This window comes from Ornithorhynchus anatinus, chromosome 17, assembly GCF_004115215.2.
Source record: "Ornithorhynchus anatinus isolate Pmale09 chromosome 17, mOrnAna1.pri.v4, whole genome shotgun sequence".
Lineage (NCBI taxonomy): Eukaryota > Metazoa > Chordata > Mammalia > Monotremata > Ornithorhynchidae > Ornithorhynchus > Ornithorhynchus anatinus.
In genome coordinates, this window is record NC_041744.1 from 11,178,299 (window position 1) to 11,203,558 (window position 25,260).

The window sequence follows — 25,260 nt, forward strand, 5'->3', positions numbered from 1 at the left end:
CAAAATGAGGCTTTAATGCTGCTCTCCCTCCTACTTGGCGAGCCACCTATAGGATCTAACGATCTTGCATCTACCCCAGTGTTCATAGAAACCGTTTAACAAAAACCACAATTATTATTATTGTGTTTTGGAAAAATGATAAGCGCAATTCTATGTATGCTAGGTAGAAGAGGGAAGAGACTGGAGTCAGTTAGGAGGGTATTACAACAATCCAGCCGAGGGTGATGAGAACCCATATCAAAAAGAGCAGCGTGGCCTAGTGGAAAAGCACAGGCCCGGGAGTCAGAGGACCTGAGTTCTAATCCCAGGCCCTCTACTTGTGTGCTGTGTGACCCTTGAACGAGTCTCTTCAGTTCTCTGTGTCTCTGTTTCCTCATCTGCAAAATGGAGATTCAATACCTGTGCTCCCTCCTACTTAAAATGTGAGCCCCATGTGGAACCTGATTATCTTGTATCTACCCCAGTGCTTAGTACAGAGTTTGGCACAAAGCAGTTAACAAAGGTCACAATTAAGAATTGCTATTTTCAAGGCGGGGGGTGGTGCTTCGATGTGTGGAGAGAAAGGGGGGGGATCTGAGAACTATTACAGAGGAAGATCCGGGAGTGTTGTCAGTGGCGATGAGAGTTAGGAAAAGGAGAGAGTTTTATGGGAGATGATGAGGTATTCGTTTGGACCAGAAACTATTTAAAGGGTGGCCAGTTATCTAGATGGAGATGACCCCAGACAGGAAGGAGTGCAGTATTATAGAGTAGGTGAGAGAGTTCAGGGGCAGGGGCTACTTAGGGTCGAGGTGGAAATGTGAACCTTTGAGCTTGTGGCCATATCGAGATGCACCAGATAGCTGGAAGATTGACTCATTTGACTTCATTGACTTCATAGAGAAGCAGCGTGGCTCAGTGGAAAGAGCAGGGGCTTTGGAGTCAGGGCTCATGAGTTCGAATCCCAGCTCTGCCACTTGTCAGCTGTGTGACTGTGGGCAAGTCACTTAACTTCTCTATGCCTCAGTTCCCTCATCTGTAAAATGGGGATTAAGACTGTGAGCCCCACATGGGACAACCTGATTCACCTGTGTCTACCCCAGCGCTTAGAACAGTGCTCTGCACATAGTAAGCGCTTAACAAATACCAACATTATTATTCATTTATAATTATGTTTCTTTTTTCTAGTAAATTTCCCTTCTCTCCTCCTGGTAAAGGGTCTGACATTTGTTTCCTTGGGTAAGCTGGCTCCCTTAGTTTTTGTTTATCTCTTGTGGGAGGGCCCTCATTCTTTTCATTCCAAAACAGACCTCGTTCAAAACCAACAGTGAGATACTGCTGAGCTCTAGGTGGATGGTGGAATCTGATACAACAAAGTGAGGCGATTTTCTTGAACACTGCTGTGTAGATGAACTGGGGTGTTGACCAACCTATTCTCTGTGCCTCAATCTCCTCAATCTCACCGCCAGTACCTTGCCCACATCCTCTCTCTGGCCTGGAACTCCCTCCCATTTAATCTCTGACAGCCCACCTTCTAAGCCCTCCTAAAAAAATCACATCTCTTCCAAAAGGCCTTCCCTGACTACACCATTTATTTCCCCTGTCCACCCTCATCTCTGCATCAACTATTCACTTGAATGTGTGACTGTGGGCAAGTCACTTAACTTCTCTGTGCCTCAGTTACCTCATCTGTAAAATGGGGATTAAGACTGTGAGCCTCCCATGAGACAACCTGATTACCCTGTATCTACCCCAGCGCTTAGAACAGTCTTCTGCACATAGTAAGTGCTTAACAAATACCAACATTATTATTATGTGGACTCCTTAAGCACTTCAGTACTCATCTCTCCCCCCAGGACTTACCTCACTATCCTTCTATTCTACTATACCCCGGTCTCAAATGTATTTTATTGTCTGTCTCCCCCTTTAGACTGTAAGCTCCTCGTAGGAAGGGATTGTGCCTAACAACTCATAATAATAATTATTATGATATATGTTAAGCACTTACTATGTACCAAGCACTGTTTTAAGCACTGGGATAGATATACAGCAATCAGGTTAGATACGGTCCCTATCTCACAAGGGGCTCAGGGTCTTCGTTTTACAGATGAGGTAACTGAGGCACAGAGAAATTGAGTGACTTGCCCAAGTTCACACAGCGGTCAAGTGACAGAGCCAGCATTAGAACCTACCTCCTCTGACTTCCAAGCCCAAGGGAGTGTTGCCACTAGGCCATGCTTTGTTCTTGTAATTTACCAAGCTCTTAGTTCAGTGCTCTGCATAGAAAGCCACAATAAATACCACTGATTGATTGACTGGGTAGTATCCCGTCTTTGCAGTATCAGCATGCATTAATCAGCATGGCTCAGTGGAAAGAGCACGGGCCTGGGAGTCAGAGGTCCTGGGTTCTAATCCCGGCTCCGCCACTTGTCCCCTGTGTGACTTTGGGCAAGTCACTTAACTTCTCTGTGCCTCACTTACCTTATCTGTAAAATGGGGATTAAGGCTGTGCGCCTCATGTGGGACAACCTGATTACCCTGTATTTCCCCCAGCGCTTAGAACAGTGCTCTGCACATAGTAAGCGCTTAACAAATACCAACATTATTATTATTATTATTATTAAAATGGGGATTAAGACCGTGAGCCCCACGTAGGACAACCTGATCACCTTGTATTCCCCCCGCCCCCCCCCCCCACCGCAGAGCTTAGAACAGGGCTTCGCACATAGTAAGCGTTTAACAAATGCCATCATTATTATTATCAAAGAGACACTGGCCAGGTATTACTGACAATGAAGTAGAAAAGCAAAAACTAAAATAAACCTGAAGATTTAAAATTTAAACAAAAATATTTCCTGAATTACAAAAATAAAACTGGTTAACTATTTCCTGAATTAGTTGGTTTTTTTAAATCTACCAAAAAGAAAAAAAATCCACACTCTAGTAAGTATTTTGTCTCCTGCAATGAGCTCTGTTTGGTCACAAGGTGGAGTGGTCGAGGAGCAGCAGGGCCCGTTCCTGGGGTCGGGACTATAATTAGGGGAGGAAATCGAAAAGCCTGTCTGGAGGTGGGAAACCCAGTTGGGGAGGGGGCACCAGCTGGGCTAGGGGTGCTCAGAGAAGGGACAGGGAGTTCCAGGGGAAAGGAGGAGGCCCTTGGAGACAAGAATGGGAAGACAGGACAGATATGCAGGGCCTGAATCACTCCCAATTCTAGGAGTGGAGGCTCTGGGGTGGAGGCCCCGGGGATATGATGGGGTTCTGGGGTAGACTTCCTGAAGTGGAGAGCCGAAAGTGGAGGATCTGGGCGTATTTCCTCCTCAACAGCAGGGAAGCAAGCAGGTTAATGGGCAAGTCTGTTGGTTGGCTAAGTGCCCCCACCAACCAGGCAGACCAACCATGTCACCCCTGAGGCCTCAAATTCAACCTGCCCCCCTTCCATGGCGTAGTGGATAGAACACGGGCGGGGGAGTCAGAAGGTCATGGGTTCTAATCCCGGCTCTCGTCTGCCGTGGCCCACTTGTCTGCTGTGGGACATTGGGCAAGTCGCTTAACTTCTCTGTGCCTCAGTTACCTCATCTGTAAAATGGGGATTGAGACTGTAAGCCCCACGTGGGACAAGGAACTGTGTCCAACCCGATTTGCTTGTACCCATCCCAGCGCTTAGTACAGTGCCTGGCACATAGTAAGCACTTAACAAATAACATTATCATTATATTATCCCACCCTCCCCACCCCGACCAGCTCCAGTCCCCAGCAGAGACAGACAGATCCAGGGTCCGCTCTCAGCAACACTTTATTGGCAGTGGCATTGGATGGAAGTAGTGGCCCAGACCCGATCAGTTGGGCCAGATTATGCTGTTTCTGTGCCTGTGATGGGACCAGGATTGCCCCCGCCATGGCCAGTTCTCACAGAGGGAGGACCACGGGGGCAAAGAGTCAACTTCTCCAATATGGGGAATGAGGGGGATCAGCAGTCTATTGGCAGCTTCCATCCTGCTCCACCCCAAGGCTGCGTCGACTACCAAAGGCCACATCCCCACCCACAGCCTTTGCGGTAAGGGGGGCACCAAACTGCCAACAGTCCTTGCCCCAGAGGGGGCTTACTTGTGGGTCAGCCAGGGTGCCAGGGCTGCAACCTGTGAAAGCATCAGCAGCAGGAGGGCTTCCGAGGAGAGGGGGAGTCTCTGGGCTCTGGGGGTCCCTCCAGCCCAAGTCAGGATGAGCTCCTGTGGGAAACATGAGAAGGAGAGTGAGGGCAGTGTGAGGAGCCTCTGCAGGGGATCAGGCTAGTCTGCTCCAGAGCAGTGGGGAGCCACCCCAAGGTTCTGCAAATACCCAACGGGCTGCCTCTGAGCCTAGAACATATGCTGGAAACAGCCAGACACTAACTTCAACACTTAGGAACTTATCGACACCCTCTTGAGCAGAGCACTGTACTAAGCGATTGGGTAAGTACAGTAAAATGAGTAGACATGATTCCTGCCTTCAAGGAGCCCATGCTCTATCAAAGGAGACAGATACTAAAATAAATTACAGGTCAGAGGAAACAATAGAGCGCAGATATTTGTTTATAAGTGTAACTTGGACAGAGGTGTGAGTAACCAAGTGCTTAGGTTACAAGGAAGTAATGAGGTGACAGTAGGGGGGAAAAATGGTGAAGGGAGATAAGAGATGAATCAGAGAAAGTTTCTAGGAAGGAGGTGTGATTTCAAAAGAGTCTTAAAGATGGGGAGAGCAGTGGTCGGCTGGGTGTGAAGGGGGAAGGAGTTTCAGTTGGGAGGGAGGCTGTGAATAACAGGTTGGTGTCAAGAGAGACAGGAACGAAGTATAGTTAGTAGATTGGCTTGAGAGAAGCTGGGAGTAGTGGGAGAGGAGTGAGATATGTAGGGGGAGAGAGCCAAATGAGGGTCTTAAAGCCAATGGTGAAGAGGTTTTTTTGGATGTGGAGATGTGTGGGCAACCACTGAAAGTTTGGAGGACTGAGGAGGTGTTTACAAAATGATGTTTTAGAAGTGATCCAGGCAGGCTAGTGAAGTTTGGACTGGACAAAGGGAGGTCAGAGAGGAGGCTGATGCAGTAGTTGAGTCGGGATATGAAATGTGCCTGAACCAGCACGGTAACAGTTTGGATGGAGAGGAAGAAGAGGATTCTGGAGACACCGTGAAAGAAGAACAGGCAGGATTTGGTTTCACACTAAGTGTGGGGGCTGAAAGAGAGGAGTCAAGAATAATGCCAAGATTGCTGGCTTCAGAGATGGTGAGGATGGGGTGTTGTCAACTGTGATGGGAAAGTTAGGAACTCAGGGTTTGGGAGGGAAGATGAGGTTTTGGGTATGTTGAGTGAGAGGTACTGGGAGAGATGTCCTGAAGGCAGGAGGAGGAGAGAGGTCAGGGCTAGTGATGCAGGCTTGGGCACCATCTGTATAGAGGTGAAGTTGAAGCTGTAGACTGAGAAAAGAGGGGGACCCAGAACCAAGCCTTGAGCCTTCAGATAGGAAGTAGAAAGTAAAATATAATCCGGAAAAAATAGAGGGGTCAGAGAGGGCCAGAGGGCCAGGAGAATCAGGAGAGGACGTTGCCAGAAAAGCTAGTTAGATGCACGGTGACGAAGGCAGCCAAGAGGCTGAGGAGAATCGAGGCAGGATAGAGTCTGTTACATATAGTGAGAAGGAGGTCATTGGTGACCTTGGGAAGAGTGGTCCCAGAGAGGGGGAGGGGGTGGAACTGGATTGTAGAAGGCCAAAGAGGGAGTTCTTTGGAGGAGAGGAAATCAAGGCTGAGGGGTGGAAATAATTGTGTACTGCCTGCATGAAGTATACAATTTGTGAATGATGTGTGTGCATGCACACCCACAGCTTCATAATGGATCTGTCTCTCTGTCTCTCTCTGTCTCTGTCTCTCTCTCACACACACACACACACACAGTCACCAGGTTCAACAAGTCCTGCTCGGAGGAGGCCCTCTGGATCCCCATGCTCTGCAGGGGGGTGGGGGAGCTAAGGGGGAGAAAGGGACCGGGAATGGGAAGGAGTGGGGCATACCTTACCCAGTTTCTAGTTCCTCTCTCTCCAGGCAGACAGATTCAGGCGGGGGAGTGAATTGCAGTTTACAAAGCCCTGAGGATGCTTGTTGGCTCTGAAGATGTTCCTGGCGACGGATGTGATGCCCGTGTTGTCACAGATGATCCGGGGCAGGGAGATCGTCGCCAGGGCCTGGCGTTGCTGGGGGGAGAACACGGCTGGGTTCTCCCACCAGAACCTGCTCGGATGGGGGTGAGGAGACAGGTGGGAGGTCAGGGTGAGGTGGGAAAGCTGACTGTAGGTCACCTCCATCCCAGGCACACTCTCCTCTCCCCTTGCCCTGTCCCCCTATCACTGCCAGACCAGCCCTGGCTAGCTGGGCAGGGGACAGGGCCTCCTGACAGGCTCTGGGCAGGGTCCAGATTGGTCCCTTCTCTCTGCAAGTCCCAGCTTGGAGTGAGGGGGAGGGCGGCACTCCTCATAGAAGCACAGCTTTGGTTCCGGGGCGGAAGAAAGCTGCTCCCCTCCCCAGCCCAGGCCCCGTCAGTGAACAGAGCCGAAGCTGATGGGGAGTTATCTTGTGCCTCGTGACAAGTGACTTGTCCCAGGTCACCCAGCACCCCAGCGAATCCCAGAGCTCCAGGGGAATCCTAACCCTGTCCCGGGGCCCTGCCCGCCAGCCAGCCAGGGCTAGCTGCAGGCTCCCTCACCGGTCTCCATCCCGGAGCTTCCTGAATTGGGTCCCGATGAGGCAGGCCAGGAGGGACCCCGTCCTACCGCCGGACTCCAGGGGCTCCGCCACACCTCCCATCCAGATGTCGATGTTGTCCGGAGTGCCGTACTGGGCCATCAGCTTTCGGGCAAGCTGCTGGTTCCTCAGCACCGTGGCGAGTTCCCCTACCGTGCGGGGCTTTGGGAGACCACAGAACTGCCTCCAGGCATTGTACCCTGCATAAAGGGAGCGATTTCTTGAACACTGGGGTGGAAGATGCTGGCCCTGGTGGGGAGGCCCAGTCGGAGGCCCGTGGGGCAGGCCAAAGAGAGAAGCTAAGGGAGAGGCTTGGGGAGGCTGCGGGCGGGTAGGCCCCGTGGGGATGGAGGCTAGGGGGTGGCCAAAGGAGAAGCTGAGGGTTGAGGCTGGGATAAAAGCCAATGGGAGAGGCCAAAGGGTTAGAAAGGCTGTGGGGAAGGCTAGGTGTGGGTAGGTAGATGGGAAGGACCAGGGGAGGCAATTTTCCCAAGAACCAAGGAACTGATCCTGGGCTGGGCTGGGTCCCCACCCCTTCTGGTCCAGCCTAGGCTTTGGGGGAAGTGGGGAAGCCGGTGTCTGGGCGAGCATGGGGGACTACGGGAAACCTCTCACCAGGAAGCCCGTGATCCCTGCTGCGCTGCATGTTCAGGGCCGGGAGGTCCAGCCCAATCCTGCGGACTTGGAGAAACAGCCGCTCCCGGATCTCATCCACCACAATCTGATTCTGCCGGTTCAGCTTGGCCGGGGTGGCCATGAGGCCGCGGAGGATGGGGTCGATGCCACCTGTCGGAACAGGACAGCCCCCGCCGTCGGCCCCAATGCTAGAGTGGGGAACCGGGGCTGGGCCGACCGGGCCGAGCCTAACAGACCGGGGAGGGGTATAGCCTCTTCTTGTTCGACAGGATGCTCCACCCAGGATGTGGCCAAGGACAGTTGGCTGGAAACGATTGACGAGTTTCCATTCCCAGGTGAGAGAGGTTAGGATGTACAACCCTGGGGCTCTGGGGGTGGCCTTTTGGGGGAGAGGCCCAGACTGTTGAGGCTGTGGTCCTCGCTGGGGACTGACAGCCTTGGGAAAGCCCCGGCCCTGGACTGTGTTATATGACCCAGGGTAGGGTCAACGTGGCCCAGGGACGAGAGGCCTGGGATGTAGGAGCAGCTCCTTCTGGGCATTCAGGCAAGTTGGGCCTCTCTGGGCCTCAGTTTCCCCATCTGTAAAATTGGGATCGGCAGCTCTCTGCATCCTGGCCCCCTGGAGGTGCTGTGAATGGAGGCAGTGGAGGTGGGAAAGCCTGGAAGAAGAGGGTATGGACCCAAGGGAAGGGAATGAGGGAGGGGCCCAAGCTAGTGGAGGAAGTGTGATGCCACGGTTACCCTGTTGTACCACTCTCCAGGTGGCAAAGAACACCCTGCTGAGGGGGACCTGGGGTTCAGGACTGGCCGGCTGATAGAGGCTGTTCAGGCGGAACATGAAGGGCTGGATCAGGGTATGGCCAAAGCGGAAGGCATTGGTGAAGACGTTGGCAATGCGGGGGTCCACGGACTCGTTGTAGCCCCGGTAGTGGGGAAGGTACTTTCTCATCCCAAACGTTCCCAGCACCAGAGGCAGGTAATCTCGGTAGGTGATGATCTGGAAGAGAAGATCCCAGAATGGGCCGCCCCATCCCAATCCCTGTTCCTCATCCCCAAGCCTCATCTCCCATCTGCCATCTCCCACCAAATCCCTATCCCTCATTCCCCATCCCCATTCTTCATCCCCCACTCCATCCCTATCCCTCATCCCTCATCCATCTTTCCTCATCTCCATCGCCCATCTCCCCCAACATCTCCCATCCTCATCTCCTGTCCCTGTCCTCCATCCCCCACCTATCCCCATTCCTGTTCCCCATCCAATGCAGAACCCAGCGTTCCATTCATCTCCTCACATACTCATTCACTCTATCAATCAGTGGTACCTATTGGGCACCTACTGTGGGCAGCCTACTATACTAAGGACTTGGTACAGTGCTCTGCCCACAGTAAGCACTCAGTAAATATGATTGAATGAATATTAAGGGCTTGGAAGAGGACAGCAAAAGCACAAGGACACGGTCCCTACTCTCAAAAACCTTTCCAATCTAATTTCCCCTTCCCTCAGCTTTCTTGAGTGTCCCCTGGATGCCCTGGACCAAAGGAGTGCTGGGGAAAAGAAACAGAAACCCAAACAAGGAACTGCCCCTCGAATGGGGAAGTCAGACATATTATATTGAAGTATTTATATATTTAGAGAAAATAATTAGAGTAATAGAATTAAACTGTTGAATATATATGCAATCCCTTACAAGTGCAGAGGGAAAGCATAAATCAATACGCAATATGAGACATCACCGTTAAGACCTGAGGTGTTGGGCGATAACGGGGAAGGCTCACTGGAGGAGGGGAGATATTAGGAGGGCTTTGAACATGAGCAGGACTGTGGTCTGCCCTTTGGATGAGAGGGATGCTGTGGGGAGAGGGAGGTGGCAGAGTCAAGACCCAGCCAACTCGAGACAGGAGTGCCCAGGCCCCGCAGACTCCTGCCATCGGAGGTCCCCACCTGGACCATGGCCCCCACGATCTTCCGGGCTTCCTGGTACAGCCGTTCCCCGCCCCACTGGGGGTTGAGACGCCGCAGCTCCGTGGCCAGCCGGTTGTGCTCCCGCAGGAAGAGCGTGTGCATGGAGGTCAGCTCGGGCATCTCACTGGACCGGGTGTCCCCTACAGAGACCCAGACGAAACCCCCCTCTTTAGGCCCAGCCTCCACGACCTGCTCTCGGCCCCAGCCAGCCAATGGCGCTTGAGCTGAAGGACAGAGGCCCTGGCTGTTGCCTCCAGACAGATGTCCCGTCCTGCTCCCCTCACCCCACCCCACAACACCCTTCCCTTCTCTTCCTGCCCTGGACTACTGTTGGGTCATTAATATGGTGATAGGTATAGATTGGTAGAGGCCTGGGCTCTCATCCCAGCTCTTCCACACTGGCCTGCTGTGTGACCATGAGCAAGTCATTTCACCTCTCTAGGCCTCTGTTTTCCCATCTAGAAAATGGGTTAACTGCTCCGCCCACCCGTGACTTACACCGTGAGCTTCATGTGGAACAGGGACTGGATTCAATCTGATTAACTGGTACCTACCCCAGTGCTTAGAACAGGGTTTGGCATTTAGTAGGCACTTAATAAATACCATAACTAAATGAGCCGTTCTCAGACCTTTAGATTTAAAGAGGATATTTCTCTCTCTTTGAGAGTACAGAAGGGAGCCTCAGAGAGATGGGGAAAGAAATCTCTGTCCATTTGCGACCCTCTACCTCAGACTCCCTCGGTGTCTGCCCCAAGCCCTCCAAGTCCCATCCAAGGGGCCAGACTGCCAGAACCAGCCCGGCCTGAGCCTGGGGAACCTACAAGAGAGATTCGAATGCTAGTCAGACCCTCCCCGGGACTTCCTCCCAAAGAGTCCGTAGCCCCAGCGAAGCTCCGGGGACACCAGTGCTCGCCCCTGACCTGCCAGGAAGCAAGGGATGTTCAGGGAGCGGTTGGTGAGGAGACAGGGGTCGTCGGAGAGGTTGTCGAAGGGCAGGAGGCTCCGGCCTGAGTCGTGGAAGCGGTTGTTGACGGCCAGGAGGCCCAGCTGGTTGGACTGGTTCCTCAGCCTGGCGGCCAGGGCGTCCTCACTGCCGTACACCATGCTGGCATCCAGGAAGGAGGTCAACGCGTTGATCTGGTCTCGGATGGTGATGTTGCCCGAGGGGCAGGCCGGCGAGGAGCGAAAGAAGGGGATGCAGTCGTTGCGGTTGGAGATCCGGGGGTCGTTGGGTGGGATCTGTGGCCCAAGAGATATGGTTGGCTCCATGCCCCCTGGCTGGGGAGGCCCGAAGCCAGGATGGAGAGAGCCCTGCTCCTATGGCTTCCTCTCCCTCCCTCCCTCACGCCAGGAGGGTCTGCCTGCCCCTTGCTAGAGGCCGAGCTTCGGAGGGGAGGCAGGAGACGATGCAAGCTGCGTGGAGAGGGCCGTTAGGGGTGGGCCAAGCCCAGGGAAAGGCCCAAGGAGACCCGTGTCCTGGACCCTCCTCTGGTCCGGGGTGAAGGAGCAGGGAGAGAAAGGGGGTGTGAAAGGAGAAGTTGTGTTCTGAGTCTGGGAGAAGGAGGTGGGGTGAGGACTGGGAAGTAAACCCGGGAGAGAGGAGCAAGGAGGAGAGAGGAAGAGGATGAGAAGGAACAGGAGAAGGAGGAGGGGGAGGTGTCGTGTTCTAGTGGAAAAAGCCCAGACCTGGGAGTCATCAGAGATTCCCCAGTGTCCTACCGTTTGACCTTGGGCAAGACACTTAACCTTTCTGTACTGTTTCCTTATCTGTAAAATGAGGATAAGAGACCTTCTCTCCTTCCCTCTTAGACTGTGAACCCCATGTAGGACAAGGACTATGTCCAATCTCATTACCTTGTTCCTACCCCAGCGTTTAGCACAATGCTTGGCACTTGGTAAGTGTTTAACAAATACTTTTGGTAAGTGTTTAACAAATACTATCATCATCATTATAAGAGGATGGAAGGAGGAATCGGGGGGGAGGGAGAGGAATAGGGGAAGAGGAGGAGGAGGAATAGAGGAGGAGGAGCGGGAGGAGAAGGGCACCCTCCCGGCAGCTCCCAGCTTCCCAGGCTGCACCTTGAGGGGAAAGCAGGGTGGTTGCTGGACACAGGTGTGATCACAGTCCAGGCCTTGAGCAAAAGTCAGGCGGGCGGCTGGCTCAGGGGTGAAGTCCAGGTCGTGGTCGATGAACTGGCCCCACTGCATGAACATGAGGGCCCTCTCCTGGTCCGGGGTCAGCATCTCGTTGGGGAAGCGTACGATCTGATTGGACACGGCACGGGCCTGGCCGGAGAGGAAACCTGGTTCAGAGACAGCATCTCCCCCACTGACCACAACCCCCACACCCGACCTCCAGCTGCCCTGCTGCCCCGGGCTGGCCCAGGTGGGCCGGTGGCTGGTCGGGCAGTGCCAGGATAAATACCATCATCATCATCACTACAAGCGTCCACACTCTCGCCATCTACCAGCTGGATTAGCCTTCTCATTGCACTCCCTGCTTCCATCCACCCCCCTTGTCCACTAGCCCACATCCGGCAACCCAAATCAACTTTCTAAAAGGCCAATCCCCACACCTCATCCTCTCACCTCCCTCCCCAGAATCACCAGGGACTCCCAGCAGGTGGCCTTTGGCTTCCAGGCTTCTCTGGCTGTTGCCCTTACCTGGCTGCTCTCTTGTCTGCCCACCCCCTACAATTCAAATTCTTGACTCCTTCCATTCTAACCTCCAAACTTCCCCTGTCTCAACCCTCCCTGCTGCCACCAAACCCTCCCACGTCACCTTCACAGAACCCTGGGCCTCCCTCCTTCGAAGTCCCCCTAAGACCCTGCCTTTTTTATGGTATTTGTTAAGCGCTTAGTATGTGCCAGGTACTGTCTAAGCTCTGGAGTATATACAAGTTTATCAGATTGGACATAGTCTGATTAATTCCCTTCTTCACCCCCAACTCCCTCAGCTCCGGGATGGGCCATCTTCGGACCTCGTGGAGTACAGTGTTTGGCACAGAGTAGGCATTTATTATTAATTATGTTTCTTATGGATTTGTTTATTTGGACCTATTGTTTGTATCTGTCCTCTTACTGATGACAATGCTTTACCCATCAGCATATTCACTTTCTCCCGATTAGATGGTGAGCTCCTCTAGGGCAGGGACTGGACCATTTTTGTCTACTGGGTCTTTCCCAAGAGCCTAGTCCCCTGCCCTGCACTGACAGAGTCGGGGGCGGGGGGTCATTGCTCATACCAACAGTGAACTGGGTTCTGCTGTAGCTTGAGACCAATGGGCAGGGGAAGACACATGCCAGGGGAAGACGCATCAGGAGAAGACACACCAGGGAAGACACACTCCAGGTGAAGACAAAGGCCAGGGGAAAACAAAAACCAAGGAAGATATAAACCAGGGAAAGACACCAGCCGGAGGAATACACAAGCTGGGGGAAGGCACATCTGGGGAAGACACATGCAAGGGAAAGACACAGGTCAGGGGAACACACAAACTGAGGGAGATTTAAACCGGGGAAAGACATAGTCTGGGGGAAGACGGAAGCCAGAGGAAGACACAGGGCAGGGGAAGACAAAAATCAGGGAAGCCACAAACCGGGGGAAGATACAAGCCAGAGGAAGACACAGGCCAGGAGAAGACAAAAATCAGGAAAGCCACAAACCGAAGGAAGCCAGGGGGAGACCCGGGCTGCACGCCCCAGCCCTCTCTCACCAAGGGGACGGGGAAGCCGCTCCTCTTCTTCTCTGCCGTCCATCCATAGGGTAGGGAGACGCCGTCCTCATACTCGGCAGGCAGCCACCTGGCGAAGGCTCGATTGGACGCCCCCAGCGTGGGGCTCCTCCTGGAGAGGGAGAAGTGAGGGTCTGAGGTACAGAGAGATATCGAGGGGCCCGGCTCTAAGGGCTGAGCCGTGGCGAGCGGTCCGAGCCACTCTCCTCCTGCCCCTCGGGTCGCCCAGGGTTGGGGGCTCGGGGGTTGCTGTCTGGTCCCTGGCTCCCCGGCCACCACCCCGGCTCTGCCCCTCACCTGTTGTTGCAGTGGCCGGTGATGGTGCGGTATTTGTTGTTGTTATCATCACACTTCACCCCCAGGTCCTGATAGGCACAGCCACTTGCCTTGGACAGCAGCTCCAGCTGGGGTGGGGTCAGCACGTCTTGTCAGGGGAGAGGAAGAGGTGGGGAATGGAGAAAGAGGGAAGGGGGGAGAAGGGGGAGTGGGAGGAAGTCCCTTGAGTTGAGCCTCTACAACTCCAACGAATCCAGTCCCACTTCAGTCCCGTTCCTGCCTCTCCCTCCATCCCCTGACCCAACCCCAACCCCTCCTCCCTGATGTAAGCCCCTTCCCCATCCCCAGGCCCTCCTCCCTGCCCTGAGCCCCCTGCTCTATCCCTTGCCCCTCCTCCCTAACCCGGTCCCCACAGCAAGAGCCCCAGTGTAACCCCTACCCCCCACTCCCCACGTCCCAGGCGGTACCGGTGATGTTGAAGGGTCCCCTCCGGGCCGCCCGGAGCTTCTCCTGCAGCAGGCTCAGGGCCACGTGCAGATAGTCAGCCGCCCGCGTGGCCGTGCGGGTCCTGGCCACTGGCTGCTTGAAATGGGCCAGCAGGTCCATGGGCCGGGCCGTCCCGCTCCGCAGTCTCTGCCTGATGCTGAGCGCAGGGGCGGGGGGTGGGGCTCAGCCCCGGATGGAGTTGTGGGGTGGTCCAGATGGGGGGGGGGGCGCAGGGATGGAGGGAGGGCAACCCCACCCCTGGGGTCCCAGAGGGAAGAGATGGGGACTGGGCACAGATGGTGCAGGGCGGCAGGCAGATGCCCTGGGCCGAGGTTGGGTTGGCACTCGAGCTCTGCCTGGCGTGTGGGGATGGGGAGGGGGTAAGGATGAGGACACTCCTCTCGTCAACACTCCTGTCCTCCTCATCCTCCCTCCCTTCCCCCCAGCCCAATTTCCCAACCCCGGAACCCCTCCGACCTTTCCCGGGTCTGCTTGTAGGCAGTGTCCACCAGGTGCTTGGCCTCCTCCATACTGCTCAGCAGGGCCAGGGTCCCCAGCTCTTCTGAGGCACCTACTGGGGGTTAGGGGGAGGAGCCAGTGATCAGTACAGTGCCTGGCACATAGTAAGTGCTTAACAAATATTATTATTATTATCAGGACCCAGGAAGGCCTACCTGTCCCCTGCTCCCGTCCCTGCCCGGAGTCTTCCTGGGGCCCTCGTTCCTGCCCACAGGTCCTATTTTCTCCCATCCCCTCCACCGTTCTCCCGGCCTCCCCCGTCCCCCGGAGCCACCCCCATTCTGGGGCCTCAGGGTCTAGTTACCAGGTGAGACCATCGCCGTGCCCAGCAGGTTCAGTCCCATCAGGGCTGACAGGATCCCTGTTAGCGGGAGAAGCAGCTTCAGCTCTGAAACAAAGAACTCATCCTTAGTGAGCCTAGGAGGGGATGGGGGACTCTGCGGAGGCCCCAGCCCCTGACTCATCCCACCCACACCAAAGGAAGCCCCCAAATACCCAGATAAGCCCCCCAAACCTAGTCCCCATGCTTTGGATGGTGGGAAATGTAGCATTCCCCTGAACCCTGACAAGGGGGGCAAGCTGGGTGGTCACAGCAGGGAGGGAGTCTGTCAACTCCTTGTGGGCAGGGAACAAGTTTATCAATTCTGTTTTATTGTCCTCTTCCAAGCGCTTAGTACAGTGCTTTGCACCTAGTAAGTGCTTCAAAAATCTTTGACCGGGGTCTCGATGGTCCCCAGGACCACACAGACCACTCCCTGAGGACTTCAGCCAGCTCAGCACCCCACTGCCCTCCACCCAGCTGCTCCCCTCATCGCCCGGGGGGTCAGGACCCAGTTAGCCAGTTTACCTGCCACCATCATCGCGACCACTGGTCCCGAAAAACTGGTCCAGGCTTGGGAAAGAAGCTTATATACGTTTCGGGCTGGGAGGTGCAGGGGCTGGGGAGGGGGTGGAGACTGAAGCCCGGAGGAGCCTCTTAGTAGAGGAGGGGGAGAGGAAAGGGATGGATTGTAACTCCTCCCCCGAAAGCATTGGCCCAGGCTGCTGCCTGGGCTCTGGGGTCCAGGGGCGAGGAGCCTCCCACCTTAAACTGCTGCCAGGATTGGGACTCTAGCTCTGAATTGGGACTGCCCCCCCTCCCACCAGCCCTTACTGTCCAGGAGTTCCCCCCGGGCCCACCCCCGGGCTCTGAGATGCTCAGGAAGAGCAACCCCCCAAGCCCCGGAAGGTGGACGGACCCCCTGGGTCCCTGCAGCCCTGCACGGCTGAGCCTCCGCAAGGCCCGCCAGCCCTCAGGGCTCTCTTGGAGCCCCACCCCCACTCAGGGTCTGGAGCCCCTGGGCCCCAGTTCCCTCCCGTTGTCAGAGGGGCCCCTTCCTGCAGCCCCCAGCTTCCAGGATGAGCCAACAGGACCGGAAGCCTGGGCCAGGACCGTTGGGCTCAGAAAAGGCTCAAGGAGTGGCTGGGGGGGAGCTTCGTGCTTCCTCTTGTCTTTCCCCCAAGTCCAGCCCTCCAGAGCACATGGCTCTGGGCACTCAGGAATAGGCTGAGAGAAGAGAGGAGGACGAGGGGGGACTAGGCGGTCCCCCTCCTCACCTGCGACCCCCAGGAATGGGTCTCCCTGTTTTGCAGATGGGCACCCTGAGTTGCCCCCCTGTCTTTGGCCCTGGAGAAGGTGCCCTGGGGCCTGGGATAGGGAAGAGAAAAAAGAGGAGGAGGAGGAGGAGGAGGAGTAGAAGAGGGAGAAGGAGCCTGGTAACTGGAAATTCGTTGTGGGTAGGGAACATGTCTATCAGCTTTTGTATTGTACTCTCTGCATACAGTAAGTACTCAATAAATACAATTAATGATGATGATGACTGGTAGCCAGGGCCAGTCCATGAGAAGCCAGGCAGGTGGGCATGTAGGGAGAGGGGAATTCTAGCCTTTCCTGATGGGCCAGCGGTTGGCCACAGGCTGAAGGGCCTGAATGCAGGGCCATGGGACCGAGAGGTCATCCTCTGGGCAGGGATGACCCCAGGCCCTTCACCAAGGAAGTGGAGACCCATGCCGGTGAGCACAACCCAGTGCCTTTGGAAGGAGAGTCCTTGGGTGTCTTTTGTCTGTCTCCCCTGTTTAGACTATGAGCCCATTGTTGGGCAGGGATTGTCTCTATCTGTTGCCAAACTGCACATTCCAAGTGCTTAGTACAGTGCTCTGCACACAGTAAGCACTCAATAAATATGAATGAATGAATGAATGAATGAATGTAGTGTCAGTTGCAACGGGAAAGACTCAAGGCAGACTTCAAGCAATTAGACAATGGACTAGAGTGGACCACGATGCCTTTGGGAGAGATCCATCTGGAGAGGGCATATCCTCGATGCCCTTTGCCTGCCCTGGTGGTCTTGGGACTGGCTTCCGGGGCCAGGATGTGACTGAGGCTCAGGCCCCAGCCTTCCATCTCTGGAGACGGTTACAACAGAGCCGGGTCTTTCCAAACCCAAGTCCTCCTGGGCCGTGGGCAGGAGCGGCCCAGAAAGTCAGTTAGGATTTCACAGTCACTTCCCCCTGTGGCTGCAGATGGGGCTGGCGAATGGAAAGCAGCCCCGGGAAGACCACCCAACCCCCACCAGGGCATCCCCCTCCCTCCCCATCTCACCGTGCTGTTTCCAATGTGGTCTCCCTCCCAACTTCTGAATCCAATGGGGGCTGGATCAACACTTCCTCTGCAATGGAGGCGATGTGGGCAGCTGGGAAAGAGGGATGCCAGGGTCCTGACTGCTCCCCAGCTCCGGCGATCATATCCCATTCCGTGCATCCTTGGAAAGAGCAGTCGGCCCCCAGCCACTAAGACCGGGACCCCGGTGCTGCCATTTTCAGAGGGAAAGAGAGGCGGCCATTGCCGACCCAGCGATGGGTGTTCGTGTCACTCGGGTGGGAACTTCCAGGTCCCGAGGTGCCACGGCCGAGTCGCCGGTCGGCGCTGGCACGGTTGGGTGAGAGTAGAGCCAAAACAGGGGAGGGGCCGGCTTGGATGCAGCCCCTGCCCAAATCCAGCTCCAAAAGAATGGTCGTGTCTGGAACGAGACCGTCTCCCCCTTCCGGAATCACAGGCCGGACCGTGTTTTGTGAAAATAGACTTTATTATAATAAAATGTCTTTTTAAATAAACTCCCTGGGCCCTTCCCTTCAGGGGGTTCGTGCTCCCCAGTTCTGCCCTCCTAACCCCCCCCCGAAGGAAGCATGCACCAATCTTTGCTCTGCCCTCCCCTCCCCCCAGGGGGGCCACCTCCTTAACCTTGGACTAGGATGGGGGATTCTGGTTTGCCCAGAACCCCCTCCCCTCCCACACCCCTCACCAGCTCATTCTCAGGCTTGGCTCCTGGTGGGAAAAGTCAAAGTAATTGAGGAAGAGATTTTCCATAAATAGGCTAAGGCAAAGCTCCCCTCCTCCCTGGCAGCCCGCTGCTCAGCCCTATCTATTCAGTGAGTTCTGCCAGGACCAGACGGGGCAGTGAGAGAGGTCTGTGGGGGCTTCTGGGTGGGAGGCGGAGGAGCAAGAGGGGAGAGGGTGGGAGTAGGGAGGTTTTGGCATCGACTCTGCCACCCGGAGCCCCGCTGAAGCGAGATGGAGACAGAAAGTGGCTCAGTGAGGCACGGCTGAGAATTTACATATATACAGGGAGCACCCCTCCCGCCTCCAGCCTGGGAGAGACGAAAGGGAGGCCAGCCTGGAGAGGAGAGGCCATGGGGCAAAGAGGGAGGAAGAATCCAGTGCAAATTCTTGCTAGAGAGTTGGGAAGAGAGGAGAGAGCAAGTGGAGAAGGGGTCCCCAGGACGGAAAAGATAAGGGGGACGTGGGCTGAGGTCAGGTGGAGGGCAAGTGGAGTGGTAGCTGGCCAGCTGAGTCTTGGAAGAGCCGGAGTGTGAAAGCCACCCAGGCCTCGATGCATCGGACACCCAGAGAGGCAAGGGCCCTGTCCCAGCCCCTCCCTACCCCGCCTGCCCGGGGCTCCAGTGAGCAGAGGTGGTGAGGGGGCACCACCCTGGGGTCAAGGATCTGAGGAGGAGATGGGCTCCTAGTTTCCTCAAGCCTTTCTCCTTGGAGAGAAGGGGAAAGAGGACTCTGCTGCTCCCTGGCCAGGGAGAGGTGGGAGAGAAAGTGGGTGCAAACCAAAGGAGGGGCTTACCCCTCTCCCCCCCACCCCCCCGTCACCCCGGGACAACCCTGCTGGCCTGTCCCCAACCCTCCGCCTAATGTCACCCTGCTCAGATCTACTGCCAGAAGTGCCCTGGTCAACCAGGGAGACCCAGACAGTGACCCCCGTTAGCTCCATCTCAGTTCTGAGGCAAAGGATCCACCGTTGCTGTGTCCGGCATGATCAGACAGTCAGTGTCCCATTGAGCTCTCCCGGTTCAGAGATGGGAACTCTGGGGGGAGTAGACCGATGTCTCCCACCCCCTTGCTCCCTGGCCCTGCTCATCTGTGTGGCAGCTAAGGGGAGGGGCGGCAGGAGCAAGGACAGGCAGGACCTGACCAGACTTTTTTTTACTATTACAACCTGCTGGGTGGCAAACTCCTTAAGGGTAGGGATTAGATCTGCTAACTATAGTATCGTGCTTTCCCAAGAGTTCAGTATAGTGCTCTGCACAGAAGTAAGTGCTCAATAAATACCACTGATTGCTTGTTGTCCCAAGAAAAGAGGGGAGGGGGTACCAGTTCAGCCCCAGACCTGGGAACACCCCTGAGAGTCTGTGGTGAGGAGGGTGAGGGATTTGGGAGTGGCAGAGGGAAAAGCCACCCTCAGATACCTCACCAAGGGCAGGGAGGTGAGCTGCCCAAAGCAAGGCAGGGGTCCCACGATCCCCACTCCAACTCTGTCCTCAAAGCCACATCTCTGTCCTCAAACACTCCAGCCTGGAGTTCGTTACCCGGGAGTCCCAGAGGGAAAGGCGGATCTGCTTCCAGGCAGCCAGGCACCCTCGCCCCCCGCCAAGCACGTGATCGCTCAGGGCCAGAGACCCTTCCCCTCCCACCCCCTGCCACCTCACCCAGCCTCGCTGTTAACCCCCGCCCCCTCATTTGGGGGGGAATCCTTCCTTCGTGCCCAGCTGGTTTCCGGAGAGAAGGTGTCGACCCAGAAGCCGTCCGGGGCCCAGCCTGGCCCAGTGGGAGAGGCTTGGCTGCCCTCGTCCTAACGCGCAGCTCAGCGTGGCCCAGCCTAGTGGAAAGAACAAGGGATCAGGTGCCGGGAGGCCTTGGTTCTAGACCTGTCTCTGTTACTGGCCTGCTGTGGGATCTGTGGACAGTTGCTTAACTTCTCTGGGTCTGTTACCTCAGTTGTCAAATGGGGATGTAGTCTGTGAACCCTGTGTGGGTCAGGGCCTTTGTCCAACCTGACTGATTAGCTTGTGTCTACCCCATTGCTTAACATGGTGCCTGACCCACAGTATTATCATGAAGACTATCCAAGCCCACCCTGGACCACCAGCATAGATATGCAGAGTCTGAATACCGGGATGGGTACCATGGACAGGTGGAAGGATGTGAGTGCGCACCAGGAAAACTGGTGGCACGGAGCTTCGTGTGTCTTGAAGTAAGCTGAGACCTCAGTCAAGGAGCCAGCCTGGTTCCACCCGCCACCAGCCCCAGGTTAGAAAAGTGTAGGAGGGGAGGGGGCAGAAAGGTGCGAGGGCCCCAGCAACTCCCGGGTTTGTAGTGGGCACTGCCCTATGGGGGGAGGGAGCACTCTCCCCACACTCACACACTTGCTCCGTCTCTGGGGAGATCATCGCTGGACTCTTCTCTTCCTCATTCTCTGAAGAGCAGAGGTCCAGAGGTGGGGAGGCAGCAGGAACAGAGGGACACAGCTCATCAGACTACATTACTTCCTCCCTAAGCCCTGTCCTTCCCGGCCAGGACCCCGGTGGAGGTGGAAGATGGGATGGGGACCCAATCCTGGGGCAGACTATCTATCCATCAAGGGAGTCCCTGATTTGCAACTCATCTGCCCGAACTTCCATTAGGCAATGAAAAGGTCCCGACTTAAAGAGGAAAGAAAAGCCAAGTGGGGATATCTGCAATTGATTCCCAACCTCAGATCCGGGCTTAACACCCTGAAATAGGTGAGATTCGAGGGTGATTTGGGGTGGGGAGAGCCTGGAGGCTGCGGAGAAACCCTCAGAAGGGGTTCAGCTCTGCTCCTACTTCCTTTCAGGGAGACTGGAGTGGAAACAGCGTGGTCTAGCAGAAAGAGCCTGGGCCTAGGAGCCAGAGGACCTGGGTTCTAATCCCAGCCCTAACACTTGCCTGATGTGTGACCTGGGGCAAGTCACTTCCATTCTCTGAGCCTCAGTTTCCTCATCTGTAAAATGGGGATGAAATACCTGTTCCTCCTCCTACTCAAGGCTGTGAGCCCCATCTGGGACAGGGATTGGGTGCAACTTGCTTATCTTGTATCTATCTCAGTGCTTGGCACACAGTAGGCACTTAGATAGGATTATTAGTGTTAGCATCATCATCACCATCATCATCGAGGGGCAGCTTCCTGGGCTGTTCCCAACACCGGGGCCACAGGGGTGGAGTCAGGGACCAGCTACCTCCAAGACGGGACTCAAGAGGACTACAGGAGTTGGGGAAAGTCGGGCGGGTCGGGGGTGGCAGGGAGCTGTGCGGAGAAGGGAGGAGAGCTGTCTCGCTGTGCTGAGAAGGGAGGAGAGCTGTCTCTGGCCTTACCTGATTCATGGCCACGCTTTCCTGGGGCTGTCCAAGCCCCACCGCTCCCTCCAGGAAGTTGGATGGGACCAGGCCCTGCCTCCCATTCAGCTTGCCCTTCAGAGAGGAGGCAGATGGAGATGCGCAGGAATTGTGGGGAACAGGATAGGGAGGGGAGGTTTTTTTGAACTCTCCGTTCCCCAGACTTGGGGTTTTCAGTCACGGAGACCCTCCCTCCTCTCCTGCCCCTTTATGGAAGGAGCCTCTGGGAGCCAGTCCCACAGTCAGTCAGTCAATGATATTTAATGAGCACTTACAGTGTGTAGAACACTGTATTAAGCGCTTGGGAGAGTACGATCCAAGAATAAACAGTCACACGGCCAGGGCAGTAGGGGAGACTTTGAATTGTGGGGTTTCTTTTCCTGGATCCCCATCTGCCTCCACTCCTTGTCCTAAACTGGCCCACACCCCCCAAATGAGGAGAGAGACCCCTTTCCCTAGGACACCAACCCCGCTTTCCAATGAAATGGCGGGGACCCTCCTCTGAATCCCCGCCCCACACCCCCAGAGCCTTGCTTCCGCTCCCTCCAATCCCTGCCCCGCCTCCTCACATAGTAGAATCCGTCATCGTCCATGGCCCCAAACACCATTATGACATCCCCAGCTTTGAATGATAGCTCGGCCTGTGGAAGAGATAGAGCCAGGAGGGCAGAACGGGGCCCCAAGGGGTGCCATAGAGAGATTCTGACCACCCCCCATCAGGAGACTCTGCACTTGCTCCAGTTCCCAAGGGCCCTGAAGGACGGAGACTGTAGGATCAGTAAAATGGGGAGCAGAGGGCCTCCTGGTTCCAACGTACTTCCTACTGAAAAACAGCCTATCGTAGAAGCGAGGAAATAAAATTCTGTGTGTTTGGGGGGGGGGGGCGGATGCTGGATAAGGGGAGAGGTGGGAGGAGAAAGAGAACCCGGATGATGGGAACTGGAGCCCGGCTTCACTGGAAAGCCCCAATTACCTCCACATCCACGTTGGGGGAGCTCTCCTGGGGGTTATAGTCGAAAGCAGCCACCACGGTCTGAGGAGGGCAAGGGCCGGCCTGGGAGTCCGGTAGAGGGTAAACTGCAGTGGTTGAGGAGAGACATGGGCTCAGGAAGGGGTAGTGCCCCCTCTCCTCCTGTGGACTCCAGGACCGTCTCCAGCGCTTGGGTTTTCTGCCCATGGGAGACCAACCCCAGTGAGCAGGGTGATGAGATAGATGATCCCAGAATTCAGTTCACCTAAAAGTAAAATGCAGCTAGGTGGTGAGACAGGTCTCTCTCAGCACCCTCAGAGTACTAAACTGTGAGATCCTTGAAGGCAGGGATTGTGTCCATCAACTGTATTGTATTGTACTCTCTCAAGCACTCACTCTAGTGCTCTGCACATAGTCAGCACTCAATAAATACCACTGACTGACAAAAGAAACGGGATCCCAGGCATTGCAACCCCACTCCAGGCATACACTGTGGACACCTTTGTGGGCAGCCTGGACAGGACCCCTTGCAAAGCTCCCGCAACAATGCTTATGGTATGTGACTGAGTTGGCGGGGCCTCGCGGGGCCTGAGGAAAGTGGCCAGAAGCCTGAGTCAGGCTGCTGTCCCCCATCAGTGCAGGGCACTGTCCTGAACGCTTGGGAGAGTACAATACAATAAACGGTCACATTCCCTGCCCAATAAACAGACATACTCCCTGTCCACCCACAACAAGCTTACAGTCTAGAGGGTACAGGGAGTGTACAGAGAGTGTGCAGTACTGCAGACTATGGCTTCTGGGGCCACGGCTCCTTCGCCTCTGAGCCCTAGCTCTCCTCTCCCTGGGACCAATACTGTCACCATAATGGAATGATCCAACTGTGGCCAGCCGGGGCTGGGGGGGAGAACTTTTCCTCTCCACTGACCGGGGCCCTCACCATCCACTACTCCATCCTCACTGTCCATCACTCCCCATTAGCCTCCCCTAGCTCACGTTTCCCTCTTCCTCCCTGTCCCCAAACCCAAACACTGCTCCCCTGCCCCTAGCCTAGGGATCCCATGGCAGCTACCTCAATCTGATGGGCCCAGGGTTACTAAGGAACTTCCCAGGTCAGGGAATCAATCCCTTGCACGCGTGCAGAAACACACACACACACACACACACATACACACCTACCTGGCCCCTCACCCACCCACCCACCCCGGGGCAGGGCAGGTTCCTGGACAGGAGGGGCAGGGGAGAGTGAACATCCTCTGGCCCAGGTATGGGCCATGCCCCTCACCTGAACGAACCAGGTCCAGGGCTTCCGACTCTGCAGGGTGGAGAAAACAGCAGCCTGTGAATGTGGGTGCCCGCGGTGCAACCACGCCCCTGAGTGGGAGAACAGGCCCACCCACTGCCCCTCTGCTAACGGCAGCGGGGAAGTGCCCGGAGGTGCGCCCAGACGGGCTCTGGCAAGGGGATCCCCTGGCATGAGGCGAGAGGCGGAGAAATTTCTGGGCCCTGGCGTATGGCTGGCAGGTGGGCCGGGTTCCCCTGCCCCTGCCGCTCAGAGGCAAAATCCTCCCACTGGCCCAGGCAGTCCCCACCCTCTGCCACCCTGCACACGCTTAGTACAGTGCTCTGCACACAGTAAGTGCTCAATAAATATGACTGACTGACAAGCTAGAGGGACACCTACCCTGGGCAACTGACCCACCTTTTTTGGAGCGGCGAGGTTTGGGGGGAGGTCCGGCAAGGCAGAACGAGGATGGACCGTTTCCTGGGTGGTCAGATGGATGAGGGAGAGAAGGAGGGAGAATGGAGGAGAGAAAAGTCAGAGGTCTCTGTTACACCAGCAGATGGAATGCTGAGCCCCATTTGATCGCCGGCTTCTAGAGGGCAGGGATAGTTTGTTGTTTGTTTTTTTTAATGGTATTTGTTATGTGCTTTCTATGTGCCAGGCACTGTACTAATCGCTGGGGCAGATATGAGCTGATCATGTTGGACACAGTTCCATGCCCCACATGGGGCTCACAGAATTAATCTCTATTTTACAGATGAGGTCACAGACACAGAGAAGTGAAGCAAGAAGCAGCGTGGCTCAGTGGAAAGAGCCCGGGCTTGGGAGTCAGAGGTCATAGGTTCGAATCCCGGCTCTGCCACTTGTCAGCTGGGTGACTGTGAGCAAGTCACTTCAATTCTCTGTGCCTCAGTTACCTCATCTGTAAAATGGGGATTAACTGTGAGCCTCACGTGGGACAACCTGATTACCCTGTATCTACCCCAGTGCTTAGAACAGTGCTCTGCACATCGTAAGCACTTAAATACCAACATTTTTATTATTGTTATTATTATTAAGGTCACAACAGACAAGTGGCAGAGCCAGGATTAGAACCTAGGTCCTTAGTTCTATCCACTAGCTTGTGCTATTTCTATCTTCTATTTCTACTTCTCTTATAGAGACCCTGCTGGGTGAGAACAGGGCTCTACCTGTCATCCAGGAGCACTCAATAAAGCTGGTGGGCATCAACACCGCTAGAAGAATGCCCTCAGAGAACCAAGCCAGCTGGGCCAGGACAGGGCGTGGTGGTCTGGAGCCCTGTGAGCCAGTAGCCACTTCCGGGGCTGGCCTCGGGGTCTTGCCTTGCCCCTCCTAGCCCCATTCCTACCCCTGAGAGGAGGTGCCATGGGATCAGGGAAGGACCATAATAATAATAATAGTTAATAATTATTATTATCATTATGGTATTTATTAAGCACCTAATAAAGCACTGTGCTAAGTGCTGGGGTAGATACCAGGTGAACAGGTCGTCCAAAGTGGGGCTCGCAGTCTCAATCCCCATTTTTCCCATGAGGTAACTGAGGCACAGAGAAGTTTAATGATTTGTCCAAGGTCACAGAGCAGACAAGTGGCAGAGCTGGGATTAGAACCCAAGTCCTCTGACTCCCAAACCTGTGCTCTTGGCACTAGGCCATGCTGCTTCTCCCCACACAGCCCACACCCCCAGAGGCCAGGCTCCTAGGTCACAAGATGGCAGAGGGAGCTCAGCAGGCCCGCTGACTCCGAGCTCCACAGATACCTAAGCTCAAAGCAGGAGGGAGGCTGTTTCAGGGAACACGGGCAGCTTCTGGGGTGCCAGCCCCGGGGGTGCTCCTGCTGCCTCAGTCAGTCTGCCCACCCCACCACAACTCTCCTCCCCAACTCC

General features: G+C 55.5%; 2 protein-coding genes across 4 annotated transcripts in view; both read right to left on the bottom strand.

Moving 5' to 3' along the window:
- Positions 1–3,757: 3,757 nt before the first annotated feature.
- Positions 3,758–15,373, bottom strand: MPO (myeloperoxidase). 3 transcript variants are annotated; one of them, XM_029081725.2, is made up of 14 exons: positions 15,211–15,373; positions 14,668–14,751; positions 14,322–14,415; positions 13,826–14,001; positions 13,380–13,506; positions 13,065–13,194; positions 11,428–11,634; positions 10,269–10,587; positions 9,328–9,488; positions 8,127–8,382; positions 7,365–7,535; positions 6,712–6,949; positions 6,028–6,239; positions 3,758–4,208 (listed from the first exon to the last, which is right to left on the bottom strand). In XM_029081725.2, exons 1-13 carry the CDS (start codon positions 15,221–15,223, stop codon positions 6,035–6,037), a joined length of 2,181 nt encoding a protein of 726 aa, XP_028937558.1. In that variant the 5' UTR covers positions 15,224–15,373; the 3' UTR covers positions 3,758–4,208; positions 6,028–6,034. The 3 variants fall into 3 exon arrangements, with proteins under 3 accessions (XP_028937558.1, XP_028937557.1, XP_028937556.1); XM_029081724.2 differs by having other exon boundaries at positions 6,023–6,239; positions 14,322–14,418; XM_029081723.2 differs by having other exon boundaries at positions 14,322–14,418; positions 15,211–15,372.
- A 2,096-nt stretch (positions 15,374–17,469) lies between these two features.
- TSPOAP1 (TSPO associated protein 1) overlaps positions 17,470–25,260 on the bottom strand; it is a 31,397-nt gene continuing 23,606 nt past the window's right edge. Inside the window, exons 27-34 of the mRNA XM_029082511.2 lie at positions 23,772–23,834; positions 23,355–23,384; positions 22,210–22,337; positions 22,076–22,174; positions 21,672–21,743; positions 21,082–21,177; positions 20,111–20,164; positions 17,470–19,567 (exon numbers count right to left, since the gene is read on the bottom strand). Coding sequence (XP_028938344.1) covers positions 20,135–20,164; positions 21,082–21,177; positions 21,672–21,743; positions 22,076–22,174; positions 22,210–22,337; positions 23,355–23,384; positions 23,772–23,834 — 518 coding nt within the window. The 3' untranslated portion in view covers positions 17,470–19,567; positions 20,111–20,134. The remainder of the gene's footprint in view (positions 19,568–20,110; positions 20,165–21,081; positions 21,178–21,671; positions 21,744–22,075; positions 22,175–22,209; positions 22,338–23,354; positions 23,385–23,771; positions 23,835–25,260) is intronic.